Source organism: Phyllobates terribilis, unplaced genomic scaffold (genome assembly GCF_046119375.1).
Source record: "Phyllobates terribilis strain yellow unplaced genomic scaffold, ASM4611937v1 Scaffold_1__5_contigs__length_1240528914, whole genome shotgun sequence".
Lineage (NCBI taxonomy): Eukaryota > Metazoa > Chordata > Amphibia > Anura > Dendrobatidae > Phyllobates > Phyllobates terribilis.
The window spans coordinates 14753094-14772792 of NW_027362761.1; the positions used below are offsets into that span (position 1 = coordinate 14753094).

Sequence of the window (19699 nt, forward strand, 5' to 3'; positions counted from 1 at the left end):
ATTGCTCTCTCTCCACCTTTTAGTTTCATTCTGAGATCTCTTCTACAGGACTGACAGATATCTTCTTGCTGTTCCTGTCATATTCTGAACAGTGCTGATTCCTAAAATACCCCTGACACCGGACAGGATGTTTAAATACCCTCCCCCCTGGCAGGTGCTATGCAGCAGTTTAGAGAAAAGAGAGCAGGTAAGTGGAAACCATTGCATGATGTGTGTGGCAGTGGATGTGGATATTTTGCGGTCTATGTGTGGCAGCATGTGCATAGCATTGTACTGTAGGATCTGAATGGTACGTTACACAAACTTCATGTACGATCCCTTTTAAATTCTGCCCCACCTATACCCCATCGTTGGCACTCCCACATGCATGTGCGTTCATCCAAAAAGACGCTCAGCTCACCACTTTTAAAAATTCACAGATTACCCCTTATTCAGAGTTGTCTGTAGGTCCCTCCTCTGCCCTGGGTGTGTCACTACCACTATGATCTCTGGACTTTGTCTGACAGTCCCTAAACATGCACATTTTGCAAGTTCAGAGTAGAGAGGATGGGCACTGGACAGAAAGAGAAGTATCACAGGAATAAAAGGTGAGAGAGAGTGGAAGGAACCCAAATTAGCAGGGGTGGGTACAAGGAATACCTGTAATGACAGTAATGATGAGATGCCATGACTGTGCAGAGGGTGGCTGAGGGTGCAAAGGGCAGAGAAGAAATATCTTGACCATGAGTTTCGCAGAGAGTAGCATTGTGGTTATCGCAATATTGGTTTTCATACAGCTGTATATAAGGTAAAAATGGAATCTATAGAAGGGAGTAGGAAGCAAGGGCAAGACAGAAACGTTTTACACTGTAGCAGTGTATCAGGGTCAGAAATAGCCATGTGAGATGGAAGAACTGTCTACTAAACAAAAGCAAGGACAAGACAGAAACGTTTTACACTGTAGCAGTGTATCAGGGTCAGAAATAGCCATGTGAGATGGAGTCCGCTGTAAAACTGTATACAAAAGTTCTAGGGTTTTGTTGCCACATCTGATTACATGCCTCAATTATTCTGGAGGTCACATACGCGTATGGGTATTATTCTATACGTCATACCATTGATGTCTAATCTTGTGGGAGAAAGAATATCCATCTTTATGTCCCAGTATTTTTGGGCTGTTAACGGCCTTGTTTGTGTCCAAACATTTGGGGTATTTCATGAATCTGCAACTGTCTCCAGTTTGCACCCACACTGTAGTTGTGTTTGCATGGTCTGTGTACGCCTGTTTTCAGATGTGTAGTCAGCATGTTTGTGTTCGCGTTTAGACATTCCTGGAATTATCAGTGGAGTCTGTTATCAGCAGCATGCAGCACTACTGGACTGTTCCTCATCGTACCCCCGCCTTCCTATGTAGCCCAATGACACCACCAAGTTATCCACAAAATTAGGTTTATACTTTTTCTTCCTTTATGTCTGAGCAAATGAGTCCAGCTAAGATATTCATTAGTGATTTTACATCCATGTGCGGTGTCCATTACTGCATTCCAATAAACTACTCACAGTTGTCAGAACAGTAATACCATCAGTTTTTCCTCCTTAGCCCCCAAGCACGCAGGAAACAAAGTATTCAACCCTTGTAATGTAAAAGGCTGCAAGAAAGCAAGATCGCTTACTAATGACTAATGGGGATACAATGTGTGAGCTGCTAAAATACTACTGTTATCATCTATTGACATTGTTGACAGGTTGTGCAGAACTTAAAATTGAAGCACTTACTGCAACTAAAAGGAGATAAAAGGAGTTTCTTTAATTTACAAACTGTTTTATTTTGAAAAATGAGGTGTCTCAGAAATTAGAATATTAATGGTCAGATCAGTGGGGTCTGACTCTTGCTACCTCCACTGGTCAGGTATTTAAAGTGGCCAGTGTTAGAGTGCTGCAGCCTCTTCATTGTTCAGAGTGCTCCATCTACCTGAATGTGTGCACTTGATAGCCGCTGTGCTGGCTATGGCAGCACTATCCTATTCACTTAAATCGGTCAGCACTGCAACACCCAGGACAGACACTACTAACTAGCAGCTGATCTGCAAAGAGCCAGATCCCGACCTACTTAATATCGATGGCTTACCAAGACAATAGGCCATCAGCGTTCTAATCTGGGAAAAAACTGTTTATTAATTTCTTAATTTTTCAGCTTATCATTCGATAGGAGCGTAGGTACGCAGGAGCCGGCATCTTTTGGCGCATGCGCATGGATGTCCTATACTGTGCCCCCAGTAGTACAGAGCAAAGTGCGCCTGGGTGGGCCTGCTACTGCCCTGGCGTGAGATTTTGTTGCGCCATGTGGATGACGTAGGATGCGTCAGGCACGTCAATCAAAGCTGGAGAACGGCAATTAGGAAAAGAGAGGAGGCACAGGCAACTCAGAGATAATCCCCATCCAATCAGATAATACTAATTTACAGAGCACACAGACGAAATTTGAATGGTATTTTTGAGGAGTTACACAGTGGCTTGCGAAAGTATTCACCCCCTTGGCTTTTTACCTATTTTGTTACATTACAACCTGTGGTTAAATATTTTTATAATCTGATTTGTGTGTGATGCATCAGCACTAAATAGTTTAAGTTGGTGAGGTGAGAAAAATATAGGCATTAATTGAATTTATGGGATCAAATAACTATAACTATTGGCTTGTGCATATGTATTCACCCTTTTTGTTATGAAGCTCCTAAAAAATTTTGGTGCAAGCAAATACCTTCATAAGTCACATGCTTAGTGAAAGGAAGTCCACTTGTGTGCAATCTAAGTGTCACATGATCTGACAGTATATATACACCTTTTCTGAAAGGCCACAGAGGCTGCAACACCATTAACCGAACAACACCATGAAGACCAAGGAGATCTCCAAACAAGTCAGGGACAAAGTTGTTGGGACATCAGGGTTGGGTTATAAAAAAACAAAAAATATCCCAATCTCTGATGATCCCCCGGAACACTATCAAATCCATTATCATTAAATGGAAAGAACATGATACCACAACAAACCTACCAAGAGAGGACCACCCACCAAAACTCTCAGCCCTCAGTATTCAAAATACTCCCTTTAAAATTTATAATCAATCTTTATTAAATACAAATTAACACACAGCCATTAAAATAACAATAAAAGAAGAAGGATAAACTGCAGAGACTAGTAAAAGCAATTACAAATCAGTTCCCATGCCCTCGGGAAATGTGCTCATCTGTTATATAATCAGAAAATGACGTTACTTGGTAGACTTGATGTTTTTGAGCCCAAATGGAGAAAGGTAAATCTACAAATCACTATATCAATATAGATAAATAAATACAAGAATATAATGAATATTAAACACCAATCATAGACTACTTCCCCCTACAAGCACTCAAAAGATTTCAAAGTGGATATAAATACACTGTGTTCCAAATTATTTTGCAAATAATATTTTCTCAGATTTTCCCAAATTACCTATATGAATTGCAGTCATTGTAATTTTCCAGCCAAATAACTATTAGAGTACAATTGAAAGGTTTTTGTACAAACTGCCTATGATAACAGTATATTTTTAAAAAAAATAAAAAACTCAAACTGCACTCAAAATGCATGTTCCAAATTATTATGCACAGCAGAGTTTTCAACCTTTTCACTTTAATAAAGAACAAAAAAATGGTCATTTTTGAAATTATAAGCATTAGCAGGTTATTACAAACTGAAATCAAACAGTTTTCAACTCAAAACTTTATTCTAGGTGATGTATCATTTGCACATAGGACCCCTTGTTCGAAAGGAGCTTCTGAACTCTCTCGTTCATTGAATTTGTCAGGTTTTGGATGGTTTCTGCTTCAATTGTTTTGCATGAGGACAGAATACCCTCCCAGAGCTGTTGTTTAGATGTGAACTGCCTCCCACCGTCATAGACACTCCTTTTGATGATGCTCCAGAGGTTCTCAATGGGGTTGAGGTCAGGGGAGCATAGGTGCCACACCATAAGTTTGTCCCCTTTTATGCCCATAGCAGCCAGAGATGCACCGTCTCATGCTGCACATAACACATCTGCATCTCTGCTGTTTGATTTCAGTTTGTAATAACCTGCTAATGCTTATAATTTCAAAAATGACCATTTTTTTGTTCTTTATTAAAATGAAAAGGTTGAAAACTCTGCTGTGCATAATAATTTGGAACATGCATTTTGAGTGCAGTTTGAGTTTATTATTTTTTTTAAAATATACTGTTATCATAGGCAGTGTGTACAAAAACCTTTCAATTGTACTCTAATAGTTATTTGACTGGAAAATTACAATGACTGCAATTCATATAGGTAATTTGGGAAAATCTGAGAAAATATTATTTGCATAATAATTTGGAACACAGTGTATATATTGCACAATAAATGCTAGTAAGGTGCAAAGTGAGTAAATGCCATTTGGTTCAAGACTGACGCTGCGCACATAGATATGCATCCGCCCACAACTGTCACACAATTCAGGGAATAAAGTGCTGATGCTTCAAAAATGAAAGATTGTTTGCCTCATCAACGTCACACTCATACCAAGGCACGCAGCAGTCAGAAACCTTGAGGATAAAAAAGCAGACAAGAGATCACTTTTCACAGGAAAATTACCACTTCATAGTTACCAAAAGAAACCCTGACTCGCGTTTCGCTGTGTGCTTCTTCAAAAGTTCAGATAGGATATATACTGAATAGAAGGAAATAGATGTTTTTATATGCCGATGCAGTCAATCAGCTGCGTCAGTATCATTGGTCAGTTGTATGATGCGCTCACATGAGGTGGACTTGTCACGAAGTCTCCCAGCTGCGGCGTCCAGACTGCACACCCGCGCACCCTCCCTTGTAGACATGCCCCGGAGAGCGTCATGGAGGGGCGGAAGCAGCGCAGTGTCACGAGGACGCGTTGTCTAGGAAACCATGAGTGCTGTGCTGCGCTGCCAATGGCCTGAATAGTCCTCAGTTCTGAGTACTCCAGCTCTAAAAGGTATTTTTTTATATACATTTTTTATATGGATTTCACTAGCATCACCTTTTTTTCTGTGGTAGTCCAAGTTTTATTTTCACTCTCATCTCCTCTTGGGTGTGTGTTTGCCTCGTCAATGTCACACTATCTTTCATTTTTGAAGCATCAGCACTTTATTCCCTGAATTGTGTGACAGTTGTGGGGCGGATGCATATCTATGTGCGCAGTGTCAGTCCTGATACAAATGGCATTTACTCACTTTGCACCCTACTAGCCTTTATTGCGCAATATATATTTACCGTATATACACTTTGAAATCCTTTGAGTACTAGACCACTAGGGAGAGGTAGTCTATTATTGGTGTTTAATATTCATTATATACTTGAATTTAATTATTTATCTTTATATACAGTGTATATATACAGTACAGACCAAAAGTTTGGACACACCTTCTCATTTAAAGATTTTTCTGTATTTTCATGACTTTGAAAATTGGACATTCACACTGAAGGCATCAAAACTATGAATTAACACATGTGGAATTATATACTTAACAAAAAAGTGTGAAACAACTGAAAATATGTCTTATATTCTAGGGTCTTCAAAGTAGCCACCTTTTGCTTTGATGACTGCTTTGCACACTCTTGGCATTCTCTTGATGAGCTTCAAGAGGTAGTCACCGGAAACGGTTTTCACTTCACAGGTGTGCCCTGTCAGGTTTAATAAGTGCGATTTCTTGCCTTATAAATGGGGTTGGGACAATCAGTTGTGTTGTGCAGAAGTCAGGTGGATACACAGCTGATAGTCCTACTGAATAGACTGTTAGAATTTGTATTATGGCAAGAAAAAAGCAGCTAAGTAAAGAAAAACGAGTGGCCATCATTACTTTAAGAAATGAAGGTCAGTCAGTCTGAAAAATTGGGCAGACTTTGAAAGTGTCCTCAAGTGCAGTCGCAAAAACCATCAAGCGCTAGAAAGAAACTGGCTCACATGAGGACCGCCCCAGGAAAGGAAGACCAAGAGTCACCTCTGCTTCTGAGGATAAGTTTATCCGAGTCACCAGCCTCAGAAATCACAGGTTAACAGCAGCTCAGATTGGAGACCAGGTCAATGCCACACAGAGTTCTAGCAGCAGACACATCTCTACAACAACTGTTAAGAGGAGACTTTGTGCAGCAGGCCTTCATGGTAAAATAGCTGCTAGGAAACCACTACTAAGGACAGGCAGCAAGCAGAAGAGACTTGTTTGGGCTAAAGAACACAAGGAATGGACATTAGACCAGTGGAAATCTGTGCTTTGGTCTGATGAGTCCAAACTTGAGATCTTTGGTTCCAACCACTGTGTCTTTGTGCGACGCAGAAAAGGTGAACGGATGGACTCTACATTCCTGGTTCCCACCGTGAAGCATGGAGGAGGTGGTGTGATGGTGTGGGGGTGATTTGCTGGTGACACTGTTGGGGATTTATTCAAAATTGAAGGCATACTGAACCAGCATGGCTACCACAGCATCTTGCAGCGGCATGCTATTCCATCCGGTTTGCGTTTAGTTGGACCATCATTTATTTTTCAACAGGACAATAATAATAATAATAATAATAATAATAATCTTTATTTATATAGCGCCAACATATTCCGCAGCGCTTAACAATTCACAGGTTCATGTACAAGTCATAAGTAACATAGCTAAAGATAATACAATAATTACAGCAAAAATAATGACGACCCTGCTCCTAAGAGCTTACAATCTACAATGAGGTGGGGGTGACACAAAGTACAATGGCTTATTTACAAGGATGGTCCAGCCATCTTGAGGGGATGAGGGATAGATAGAGGCTGCATGAGCTTATCACCAGCCAGTATCTAGTGCTTTTTGGTTGGGTGGAGACTTATGTTTGGAGAAATAAGGAATGGGCTATGAGAATATAAAAGGACTTTGATTAGGGAATGTGATAGGCCACCCTAAACAGATGTGTTTTTAGGGAGCGCCTAAAACTGTGTAAATTGTGGTTCATCTTAATTTCTTGGGGTAGAGCATTCCAAAGAATAGGTGCAGCTCGGGAGAAGTCTTGAAGCCGGGAGTGGGAGGTACGGATTAGTGCGGATGTTAGTCGAAAGTCGCTTGCAGAGCGTAGAAAACGGGTAGGCCGATAGACAGAGATGAGGGAAGAGATGTAGGGGGGTGCCACACTGTGGAGAGCTTTGTGGGTGAGAACAAGCAATTTAAATCGGATCCTATAATTCATGGGCAGCCAGTGCAATGACTGGCACAGAGCGGAAGCGTCTGAGTAACGATTAGCCAGATAGATGACCCTGGCTGCAATGACCCCAAACACACCTCCAGGCTGTGTAAGGGCTATTTGACCAAGAAGGAGAGTGATGGGGTGCTACGCCAGATGACCTGGCCTCCACAGTCACCAGACCTGAACCCAATCAAGATGGTTTGGGGTGAAATGGATCGCAGAGTGAAGGCAAAAGGGCCAACAAGTGCTAAGCATCTCTGGGAACTCCTTCAAGATTGTTGGAAGACCATTTCCGGTGACTACCTCTTGAAGCTCATCAAGAGAATGCCAAGAGTGCGCAAAGCAGTCATCAAAGCAAAAGATGGCTACTTTGAAGAACCTAGAATATAAGACATATTTTCAGTTGTTTCACACTTTTTTGTTAAGTATATAATTCCACATGTGTTAATTCATAGTTTTGATGCCTTCAGTGTGAATGTACAATTTTCATAGTCATGAAAATACAGAAAAATCTTTAAATGAGAAGGTGTGTCCAAACTTTTGGTCTGTACTGTATATATATATATATATATATATATATATATATATAGTGATTTGTAAATTTACCTTTCTCCATGTGGGCTCAAAAACATCAAGTCTACTAAGTCACGTAATTTTTGATTGTAACAGATGAGCGCATTTCCCAAGGGCATGGAAATTGATTCGGAATTGCCAAATTTACTAGTCTCTGCAGTTTATCCTTCTTTTATTGTTGTTTTTATTGCTGTATGTTAAGTTCTATTTATTAAAGATTGATTATACATGTTAATGGGAGTATTTCTTATTGGCTATCATGAATTCAATATAACTCCCAGTTACTCATAGAACCTTATTAGGCAAATATGTTCTTTACATGAACTGATGCAAACCTTCAAAAAAAAATCAGTGAAATTCCAGGTTGTGAGGTAGCAAAACACAAAAAATTGTCAAGGGGACTTTCGCAAGCCATTGTAGGAGAAGTCAGGAGATGATAGACACATTTGTGGATTGCAGTAAAGGAGTAGATAAAAGTGGAGGCATTTGTTTAGATACTTAAAACTGATGACATGTACCCTTTAAACACACATAACTGCAATAATAGAGCCAGTCTCTGATCCATGATGTCCTTGGTTAGGGCAACATGAATTATCTAACAGGTTGTGTATTTTATGGGAAACCAGGACTTAATTATATATTTTGGTAGAAAGGGGAGGAAGGATACCTTTCGGCATGACCATCCAGGTAAAACAACAAATTTTATTTAGCACAGTTTTAAAAGAACTTTAAAAGTAACCTGTTTCTGGCACGACAGTCGTTCCCTTAGTCATAGGATACTAAACAGAAAATGAAGACTGGTATATAAAAGAAAAACATTTGGGACATAAAATATTTTAGTGCTTTCTGTAATGCACACGCCCGGGCTGAGTGGCGTGTGCGTGTATATGTAGTGATTCCACTGGACCGTGCCGGAGAGTGAATGCCTGGAGGGGCGTAACTAAGTATCCACCCGATCTGACCAGGGTCGCACGACGGCATACGACGCCAGTGCACCAAGGAGGAACCGAGCAGAGGGACCAGGTGCTACTCCAGGACAGACCCCGGACACGGCTGTTGACCCACACAGGGGAATACAGGAACAGGCAGGTTAGGCTGGCACACAGACTGCTGGGTATAGGCAGACACGGCTGGTATGCAGACTGGCGGATGCTGGTAAGCACGACTGGTATGCAGGCTGGGAGGTACTGGCAGGTACGACAGGTTGGAGCACCGAGTGGATAGGACCCAGTACAGACTGGGACTCAGGAACAGAACCGCAGATGCGGTGGACAAACAGCAGAGTGAGGCCGCCCAGAGCGGCAAGCAAGAGCAGAACAAGACGAGACCGCCTGGAGCGGTGAGCGAGAGAAGAGCAGGACAAGGTCGCCTGGAGCGGTGAGCGAGAGAGGAGCAGTACGAGACTGCCGAAGCAGCGAGCAAAGGGTCAGAGCAGAGCGAGACTGCCGGAGCAGCGAGCAAAGGGTCAGAGCAGAGCGAGACTGCCGGAGCAGCGAGCAAAGGGTCAGAGCAGAGAGAGACTGCCGGAGCAGCGAGCAAAGGGTCAGAGCAGAGAGAGACTGCCGGAGCAGCGAGCAAAGGGTCAGAGCAGAGAGAGACTTCCGGAGCAGCGAGCAAAGGGTCAGAGCAGAGCGAGACTGCCGGAGCAGCGAGCAAAGGGTCAGAGCAGAGCGAGACTGCCGGAGCAGCGAGCAAAGGGTCAGAGCAGAGCGAGACTGCCGGAGCAGCGAGCAAAGGGTCAGAGCAGAGCGAGACTGCCGGAGCAGCGAGCAAAGGGTCAGAGCAGAGCGAGACTGCCGGCGCGGTGAGCAAGGCAGAGCAGAGGGGACAGGGCTCTGTTCACACGGAACAGACTGGAAGGGAAAGGCAGAAAGAACTAGGTACACACAGGATACTTGCAATGAAGTAGCGAGTGGACTCTAAACTTACAAACGGGAGTACAGGGACAACGAGGAGGAGTTAGGTACGGGATCAGATTCTCCAGGAAAAGGGAAGGTACGGACATAGAGAAAAGCAGGTAACAGGCTAGGAGAGTATTCAGACAAGAACAGACACAGCAGCAAGATACAGGAGCGGGTCTAGGTATGCGGCCCCTAGAAGGCGGAACGAAAAGGCTAGGAGCGTGTTCAGACAGGAATAGGCAAGATACAGGAACGGGTCTAGGTATGCGGCCCCTAGAAGGCGGAAAGAACAGGCTAGGAGCGTGTTCACACTGGCCTGGAAATACAGCCTCCAGGATAGGCAGAAGACAACAGGCTAGAAGATAGTTCAGACAGGACACAGTTCAGACACGGGAACTGATACCGCAAGGCAGGAAGCATAGACAAGACCTGGCACATCAGTGACAGGCAGCCAACTGACAGAACACAATGCTCAGGCATGGATTCCAGGGAGGAGCTGGGTTAAATACCAGGTGACAGACAGCAATAGGCTGAGGACGCACAAGGGGTGTGCCTGCAGCAGCTACAAGAAGCAGGAAGTGATCGGGCGCCGCCCTTAAGCAGCAGAAACAGAGGCAAGCAGACAGCATGGAGGGAAGCCAGGCTAGCAGACTGGACTGGAGATCAAGTGCGTGCTTTTGCACAGTGGGAGATGGACCACTATGCAAGGACGCCGCCAGGTATGTTACACTTTCCAGTGAAAAGATGGGAAAAAAATATTTAGAGACTTTAACTGATTGACATATTATCATATGCAACAGGACTAATTAAATTAAAATGAATATGGTATATTTATTTTTCACCCTCAACACCTATGGATTGTCATATCACTTCTCTAGGCATAAAGCAGTTAAAGCATTTGTGCAGTGTACAGTGCATACCAGTCTACACCTCTGCTTCTTGGACCTCTATAGGCTCTCCTCCCATTAGTGGTGTCTTGGAACCATTAGAATGACAAATCTATGGTCTCAAATACCCAAGAATTAAAAATCTCATCTCCCTTTACCCTTCTAGACTTCACACCATGAACATCAAACTATTTATATAGAACATACAGAATTTCTAATACTCTTGGGTAGTCTTAAATGTGTACAGTCATGGCCAAAAGTTTTGAGAATGACACCAAAATTATATTTTCACATGATCTGCTGGCCTCTGGTTTTTATTAGTGTTTGTCTGATGTTTATATCACATACAGAAATATAATTGCAATCATATTATGAGTACCAATAGGTTATATTGACAGTTAGAATGAGTTAATGCAGCAAGTCAATATTTGCAGTGTTGCCCCTTCTTCTTCAAGACCTCTGTAATTCTCCCTGGCATGCTCTCAATCAACTTTTGGACCAAATCCTGACTGATAGCAGTCCATTCTTGCATAATCAATGCTTGCATTTTGCCAGAATTTGTTGGTTTTTGTTTGTCCACCCGTCTCTTGATGATTGACCACAAGTTCTCAATGGGATTAAGATCTGGGGAGTTTCCAGGCCATGGACTCAAAATCTCTATGTTTTGTTCCATGAGCCATTTAGTTATCACCTTTGCTTTATGGCAAGGTGCTCCATCATGCTGGAAAAGGCATTGTTGGGCGCCAAACTGCTCTTGGACGGTTGGGAGAAGTTGCTCTTGGAGGACATTCTGGTACCATTCTTTATTCATGGCTGTGTTTTTAGGCAAGACCGTGAGTGAGCCGATTCCCTTGGCTGAGAAGCAACCCCACACATGAATGGTTTCAGGATGCTTTACAGTTGGCATGAGACAAGACTGGTGGTAGCACTCACCTCTTCTTCTCCGAATAAGCTGTTTTCCAGATGTCCCAAACAATCGAAAAGGGGATTCATCAGAGAAAATGACTTTGCCCCAGTCCTCAGCAGTCCACTCCCTGTACCTTTTGCAGAATATCAGTCGGTCCCTGATGTTTTTTCTGGAGAGAAGTGGCTTCTTTGCTGCCCTCCTTGAAACCAGCCCTTGCTCAAAGAGTCTCCGCCTCACAGTGCGTGCAGAAGCACTCACACCAGCCTGCTGCCATTCCTGAGCAAGCTCGGCACTGCTGGTAGTCCGATCCCGCAGCTGAAACAGTTTTAAGATACGGTCCTGGCGCTTGCTGGTCTTTCTTGGGCGCCCTGGAGCCTTTTTGACAACAATGGAAGCTCTCTCCTTGAAGTTCTTGATGATGCGATAGATTGTTGACTGAGGTGCAATCTTTGTAGCTGCGATACTCTTCCCTGTTAGGCCATTTTTGTGCAGTGCAATGATGGCTGCACGTGTTTCTTTAGAGATAACCATGATTAACTGAAGAGAAACAATGATACCAAGAACCAGCCTCCTTTTAAAGTGTCCAGTGATGTCATTTTTACTTAATCATGACTGATTGATCGCCAGCCCAGTCCTCATCAACACCCACACCTGTGTTAATGGATCAATCACTAAAACGATGTTAGCTGCTCCTTTTAAGGCAGGACTGCAATGATGTTGAAATGTGTTTTGGGGGTTAAAGTTCATTTTCTGGGCAAATATTGACTTTGCAAGTACAGTAATTGCTGTTAAGCTGATCACTCTTTGACATTCAGGAGTATATGCAAATTGCCATTACAAAAAATGAAGCAGTAAACTTTGGAAAAATTACTATTTGTCTCATTCTCAATACTTTTGGCCATGACTGTAGAGAGAGAAAAAGCCCTCCAAAGTAATTGCCTTCTGTAAACAACTATATCAAATTACAAAGTTAACGTTTTCCTTTGCCACAGAGCCAAATCACACATACTGTAAGTACCCTCTTCTGCTCCTTTATATGTAATGAGAAAATTAGCCCTCATGTTCCTCAACAACTGAAAAATCATGGAAACTCCAATTTCCTTACTATTAGTCCTCATTCAGGCGTCTGAGTCACATATGTGTCCATCCTTGTTTAGCACGGATAGAACACATATCTATTGTAGTCTATGGGTCTGTTCACATGTCCATGTGTTTTTGAGGACCACTTTTGATAAGCATCATGGATGAAATATACAGATACAAGTCTATGACCAGATTCATCAAGACCGGCGATTTTCTTGTGTGCCACTCCGTGTGTTACGCCACAGATCTTACTAAGATTTCTGATGTAACGAATGCCACAACTCATTATGAATTAGATGAACTGTGTCGTTACGCCCCCGTTTCACCCAAGCTCTGCCCACTTTTGCGGAAAGAGTTGCACAAAAATGTTGGGACTTTTCAAACCCATTTATGACAGAATTCTGGCGAAACTTCTTTGATGAATCACGCCCCATGGACAGCACATCAGTGAACAATTTGTATGCTGTCCGTGATGAACACTAATGTATGGGAGAGGGTTTTCAATGTATTTATTTATTTTTTCATCAGTGAAAATCATGGATGTCTAGATGAGGCAATAGTCAGGATAATCTGGCATTCCAGATTATCCTTGGTGAGGTGGGACTTTCATTTATTCTTCATAAAACACATAACATTGCCATAACATTGTGCTTTCCTTCTTGTTCTACATCTTCCCACTGATGAAATGAGGTTAATTCTGTGCTGATGTCCATGTGGCGTACAGGGAAAAATGTTAGCGGCCAGTACTTATACATTTGCTTCCTTGTAACCTTGAATATTAAAAGGTTAAATCTCTATAAAAAAAAATATTTAAATAAAAATATATATTTTTTACAGCATGGGAGCAATCAGACATCAAAACAAAAACTGCCATGGTAGGGAACTTAATAAAAGGCTCACAGTTTTAACCAAATGGGGATAGGCTACTGCATTTTGTTACTCTTTCCTGTTTCCTCTACATGTTATAATATATTTAGATTGCACTGCATTGTAGAAATAGATAGATATAAGTAGTGTTTCAATTCTACTAACATCTTATGGCATTCTTGCATGATGCTCCTATGCATTGAAAGCTGTGTTTATGAGTTATTGAATTTCTTACATTTCTCAGCTATCTAATCGCTTTATGCTCAAGTCAGTTATCTTAATAAATATAAAATGTAGAGTATTCTCAGCATTAAAATTATATGTAATGATTAACTGTTTAGATTTCAGATGTGCTGATACAGTTCAATTCTGAATATACTTTAACCAGTCGTAAGGAATTTATGACAGGATACTTAATAAAACCTTGTAACTAAGTGGCATGGAAGTGGTTTTCCCATGAATGATATTTGTCATCTAGCCATAGGATATGTGATAATGTAGACATAGACAATTTAAAACAATGTATTTTTTTTAACATCAGGTGCTTGAAAATGGAAAAGATGAAAACCCTCTTGTAACCACTTTAGTAGAAGAGCACTCCATTGAGCAGTATGTCACAGATTCCATGCCATTTCATGTACAAACCTTAACAGAATGTCAGACAACAATACAAATTGCTCCTACATTGCAAGAAACAATTATTAACACAGATAATGACAAAACATATGTTCCTGAAGAACGAAGTGCACACATAACTGGCTCACAGACCAACACTGTTACCTCTGAACCCACCATGGATAGAGTCACCAGAAGAGTGTTCTCTTCTTCATCAACTAAAAGTATTAATGGTTCTCAGCTAGATTTGTCTAACTCTTCGGATGAAAGAAAGGATGTAATGATTTCTCCACCAGATCGTCGTCTGAAAGTCTTAAGAGAGGAGGAACGTTTTGAAATACGGTCCCATCTTCCTGAAACGAGTCCGACAACATTATTTGTAGATAGTGATGGTGATGAAGATGATAAAATTAGACCCCGATCCCGTGAGCGTACCCCAGAAAAAGTGCTAGAACTTGAGAAAAATCGCAGAGACATCATTAAAGAACAAGGCCGACGTAAAAGTTTAGATACAGAAGATGTGATTGGCATAAGCATAAAAAATAGTGGCTCAGTCTCAAACATAAATCTTACTGGTGTAGAAGGCGATCAGAACAAGCCAAATATAAACACAGAACAGATACATTTTGAATCTGCAAGACAACAATTTTTAAAGTTGGAGAAGGAGAGGAATAGTCTTCCCATAACTCCTCGTCCTCAACCAAGGCCATTTCGGCCTAAGACACACTCTTTACGTGAAAATTATGATGTACCAAAAGAGCAGGAAGCCCAGGAAAATAAACCATCTAAAGATGAGCACATTTTAACCCGAGAAATGACTAACAACGCAAACTCAAGTCTTCTCAATGAACAGTTCTATAAAACTGTGCCTGTGGGTAATGAAGAAAAAGAAAAGTTGACACATGAGATTGAAAAAGAAAAGGAGTGCACTCTCAACACCAGTGATGAAACACCTATAGAAAGGGAAATTCGTTTAACCTTGCAAAGAGAGGAAAGTTTACGAAAAGAAAGAGGAATTTTAAGTTCAGGGAAAACAAAGGAGATCATCGAAATTTCCATAAATCCTGTGCTTTCAAATTCATCTGATATGGAACATCCTAAATACAGGCCTCTTCCCTCATTGTATATAAAAAGAGAGATAGAAAAAGAGGTCCAGAGAGAGGCTGATCTAAAAAGTGAAGGTAGAGTGGCAGGTCTTTATGATAAAGGTAGTTCCCAGGAACTTGATGAGCGCAAAAAGTTGTTTGAGCAACCAGATGAAATACTGGTTCAGCCACAAGGAAATAGCACCAAAATAATAACCAAAGAAGCAACATACAACATAAAAGGGGGTACACCACAAGTAGATTTGGTAACTGATACTGACACAAACAACTGTACAGATTTAGACTCTGCTCAACCCTACAGTGTACGAATGAACTGGAAGCCAGCACCATTCAATGCCTACAGAAACAGAAGGCTCAGTGCAGACAACATTTTAGATATAAAGACACCTCTTACAAAACCTGCAGAAAAAGAATATGCAGAGGAAACCCTTATATTGCACAAAGAGAATTTCAATGTTCAACCTTTGAAATTTCGTCTACATGTTCAAGACGACGGAGAAGATGAAACAGACCAAAAGAGAAGGCTTCAGGAGAAGTACAACACTAGACTAAGGCCTTCACTTTCCAACATTATTGAGCAAGAAATTCAACAAACATTAGAAAGGGATCGAGAACTCCAAGAAGAAAGAAGAAAAAGTGGACTTCCTCCATTATCCATACATAGTGATAATGAACTAAACCCCCCACACAATGGATATGAGACAAATGGGAGTTCAGCATTATCCTCAAGTAAGCATATTTAGCTTTATATTTCACCTTATCATTCAATCTATGGATATTTTACTCTTCAATATATGATATCCTTGTGTACATACAATATATTTTGTCTTATATTTGTATTTCTTTTCTTAGATGTTTCACAGACTCCTGCACCATGGAAAGGTACTCTAGGCAATAAATCAACGACTTATGATAGCTCCACTCTGCCTGTTTTTAAACAAGAGTACTGCAAGTTTCAAGTTTCTGAGTCAGATGAAGACAAACTAAAAAGACATGAAAACCAGGTAGGTAGCTTGCCTTGAAAAGGATTAAAAACCAAGCAATGTGAACTGAGGTCTAAGATGGTAGACATGCAAGAAATAGGAGCATGTTCACACTAGCAAAAAGAAACAAAACCTACAAAAGACAAAAATATATCTTATACCCTACCATCATTATATATAAATGTAAAGCAAAGTTGCATAATAAATATAGGGTACTTAGTGAACTATTTTTGATCAAAAAAAGTATACAAGCCGTCCCACCAGCGGCAAGGTGACCCTAAATTGGGACGGTACCTATACTGCCTATATTAAAAACCTTACTGTATATCAAAGTTGAAGTAATGCATATAAAAGGGTAGACAAATAGGACCGGGTCCCAACTCCAGACCACCCAGGCCCGTGGTAAGCTACATATATACCAGTCAGCTCAACAAAGGGGATGCCACACCCTTAAATTGCACAGAATGCAAACAAGACAAAAAACCAAGCAATGTGAACTGAGGTCTAAGATGGTAGACATGCAAGAAATAGGAGCATGTTCACACTAGCAAAAAGAAACAAAACCTACAAAAGACAAAAATATATCTCATACCCTACCATCATTATATATAAATGTAAAGCAAAGTTGCATAATAAATATAGGGTACTTAGTGAACTATTTTTGATCAAAAAAAGTATACAAGCCGTCCCACCAGCGGCAAGGTGACCCTAAATTGGGACGGTACCTATACTGCCTATATTAAAAATCTTACTGTATATCAAAGTTGAAGTAATGCATATAAAAGGGTAGACAAATAGGACCGGGTCCCAACTCCAGACCACCCAGGCCCGTGGTAAGCTACATATATACCAGTCAGCTCAACAAAGGGGATGCCACACCCTTAAATTGCACAGAATGCAAACAAGACAAAAAACCAAGCAATGTGAACTGAGGTCTAAGATGGTAGACATGCAAGAAATAGGAGCATGTTCACACTAGCAAAAAGAAACAAAACCTACAAAAGACAAAAATATATCTCATACCCTACCATCATTATATATAAATGTAAAGCAAAGTTGCATAATAAATATAGGGTACTTAGTGAACTATTTTTGATCAAAAAAAGTATACAAGCCGTCCCACCAGCGGCAAGGTGACCCTAAATTGGGACGGTACCTATACTGCCTATATTAAAAACCTTACTGTATATCAAAGTTGAAGTAATGCATATAAAAGGGTAGACAAATAGGACCGGGTCCCAACTCCAGACCACCCAGGCCCGTGGTAAGCTACATATATACCAGTCAGCTCAACAAAGGGGATGCCACACCCTTAAATTGCACAGAATGCAAACAAGACAAAAAACCAAGCAATGTGAACTGAGGTCTAAGATGGTAGACATGCAAGAAATAGGAGCATGTTCACACTAGCAAAAAGAAACAAAACTGGTATATATGTAGCTTACCACGGGCCTGGGTGGTCTGGAGTTGGGACCCGGTCCTATTTGTCTACCCTTTTATATGCATTACTTCAACTTTGATATACAGTAAGGTTTTTAATATAGGCAGTATAGGTACCGTCCCAATTTAGGGTCACCTTGCCGCTGGTGGGACGGCTTGTATACTTTTTTTGATCAAAAATAGTTCACTAAGTACCCTATATTTATTATGCAACTTTGCTTTACATTTATATATAATGATGGTAGGGTATGAGATATATTTTTGTCTTTTGTAGGTTTTGAAAAGGATTAAGCATATTAATTGTAAGCAGTTTTGGGGTATAAAGGCAAATTGCTCTTTGGCACTTTCAGATGTTGTCATGCCATGATTATGTGCACACTTTATTTCTGATTTTTATGAGGCTGTAAAAAAGGGCAAGGCACAAGAATGTCTCTTTTGGCTGTACTTTGTACTGATTCCATATTATAGTAGAAAATCATATTGTGTAGGTGTTGCTTAAATATTACCCCTGCCCCTATTACTCACGCCTTAGAAGAATCTTAGTTTCATTCTAGTAATGAGCTAAATAGTATCAAAGATACAAAATATACATCTAACATTAAAATGCCTCTTGATTCTAAAAGAAGCCTTTACCATGTCGCTGTAATGGTTTTAGATAAAAAAGTGCCCCTGGATAGTATATAGTATATCCAGATAATGTGTTATTATTTTATACTACTTAAAGGTGTATTGCAGTCTACATAGCTACCATAACTTATACCGTATAAAGCAAGCTTTCAGAGTCAGGGGATGATGTATGTAAATGTATAGCACAGCAATGCATATGTTGGTGCTATACATTCGGCATGTATCTTGGAAGCATTTCCTATATGCCACATGTAGCTAAAATATGATCAGCCGTGTGTCTGATTTTTAACTCCCATGTAAATTCAATTAAGATAGCAGAAATTATGGTATAGAGAAACTATTTGAATATTGGTATTCTAATTTGTGTCCAAACTCATCACTGTCACAGAAAGATGACAACAAATCAAAAGCTATACTATTCAATATGTTTCACTTAAAGAGGTTATCCACTGCTTAACAACCCCTTTGGAATGACCCAAGGATGGGGGAAAAATGCTCACCTTCCCGATGATATATGAATTGACTTCAGCAGTTATGTGACGCACATACCAAATGTTAATGACAGGAGATCAGCAGAGAAGCAATGCTGAGTAAAGAGGGATGGTGCTGATCCAGTAGGTAAGTATCTAGATTTTTTTATTTTTCCATTAAAAAGGAGTTGTTTAGTAGTGGACAAACCTTCAACCTCTCTCTTATTTGCAGATACTTTGGTATTTATAACTGTCTTACATTCATTTAAAGGGAACCTGTCATGTGAACAAACGCTATTAACCTGCAGATATGGGGTTAATCTGCAGGTTAATAGCCTTCTGAACCTGTCCGGTGCCCGCACTTAGACCCACGCTGCTGGGAGGAAATTAACTTTATCCCCCCCAGTAACGTTCCGGTTTCAGTCATGGAGGCGATGCCGGTGCGGGTTTAGTCACCTTTCTGTGCATAGAAAGCGGCACTGACTGACAGCCAGACCTAATAAAGAGCCAGTGTCAGTCAGGGCTGAGGCACGGTTACAGCAGGGACACAACATATGGCATAAATATACGTCATATGTCGTGAAGGGGTTAATGTAGTCTGCGGTCATAAATTAGTTAAGAGGACAAAGAGCCTGTAAAAGACAAACAAGGTCAAATTTGTCATGAAACTCAATTTAAAAATGACTTTTAGCCCAATATACGTGCATTTAAGTGAAAAAAAATGTCCAGTTCCTGTCCCAGCACAATGACGGCAATCTATATATATGTGATATTTATGCTCATGAAAATGACTTAGCGGAATTAGGAAAAATAGCTGTAATGCAAAAGCATCAGATATTTCAAATACACAAAATACCCAAGAGAAAGCAGCTGCAACATTGTAGTCACAATATGACTACAACTACTGTAAGGCTTTGTGGCTGTCTGTCTCATCCTGCTTAATTTTCCCACAGAAAAGCAGGCAAGAGGCCCAACACCCAAAACACAACTCTATGGAATAAAGTTTGTTAAACAGAGAAATCACT

The 19699-nt window shown here is 40.8% G+C and overlaps 1 protein-coding gene across 3 annotated transcripts in view; it reads left to right on the forward strand.

Annotated features, from left to right (window-relative positions):
• MISP (mitotic spindle positioning) overlaps window positions 1-19699 on the forward strand; it is a 44910-nt gene that overhangs the window by 10531 nt on the left and 14680 nt on the right. The window contains exons 2-4 of one of the 3 annotated variants that reach the window (XM_073655148.1): window positions 49-187; window positions 13975-15883; window positions 16007-16158. In XM_073655148.1, coding sequence (XP_073511249.1) covers window positions 128-187; window positions 13975-15883; window positions 16007-16158 — 2121 coding nt within the window. In that variant the 5' untranslated portion in view covers window positions 49-127. Of the gene's footprint in view, window positions 1-48; window positions 188-453; window positions 588-13974; window positions 15884-16006; window positions 16159-19699 lie in introns of those variants that run through there. The other 2 variants (XM_073655155.1, XM_073655162.1) reach the window with 2 other exon arrangements.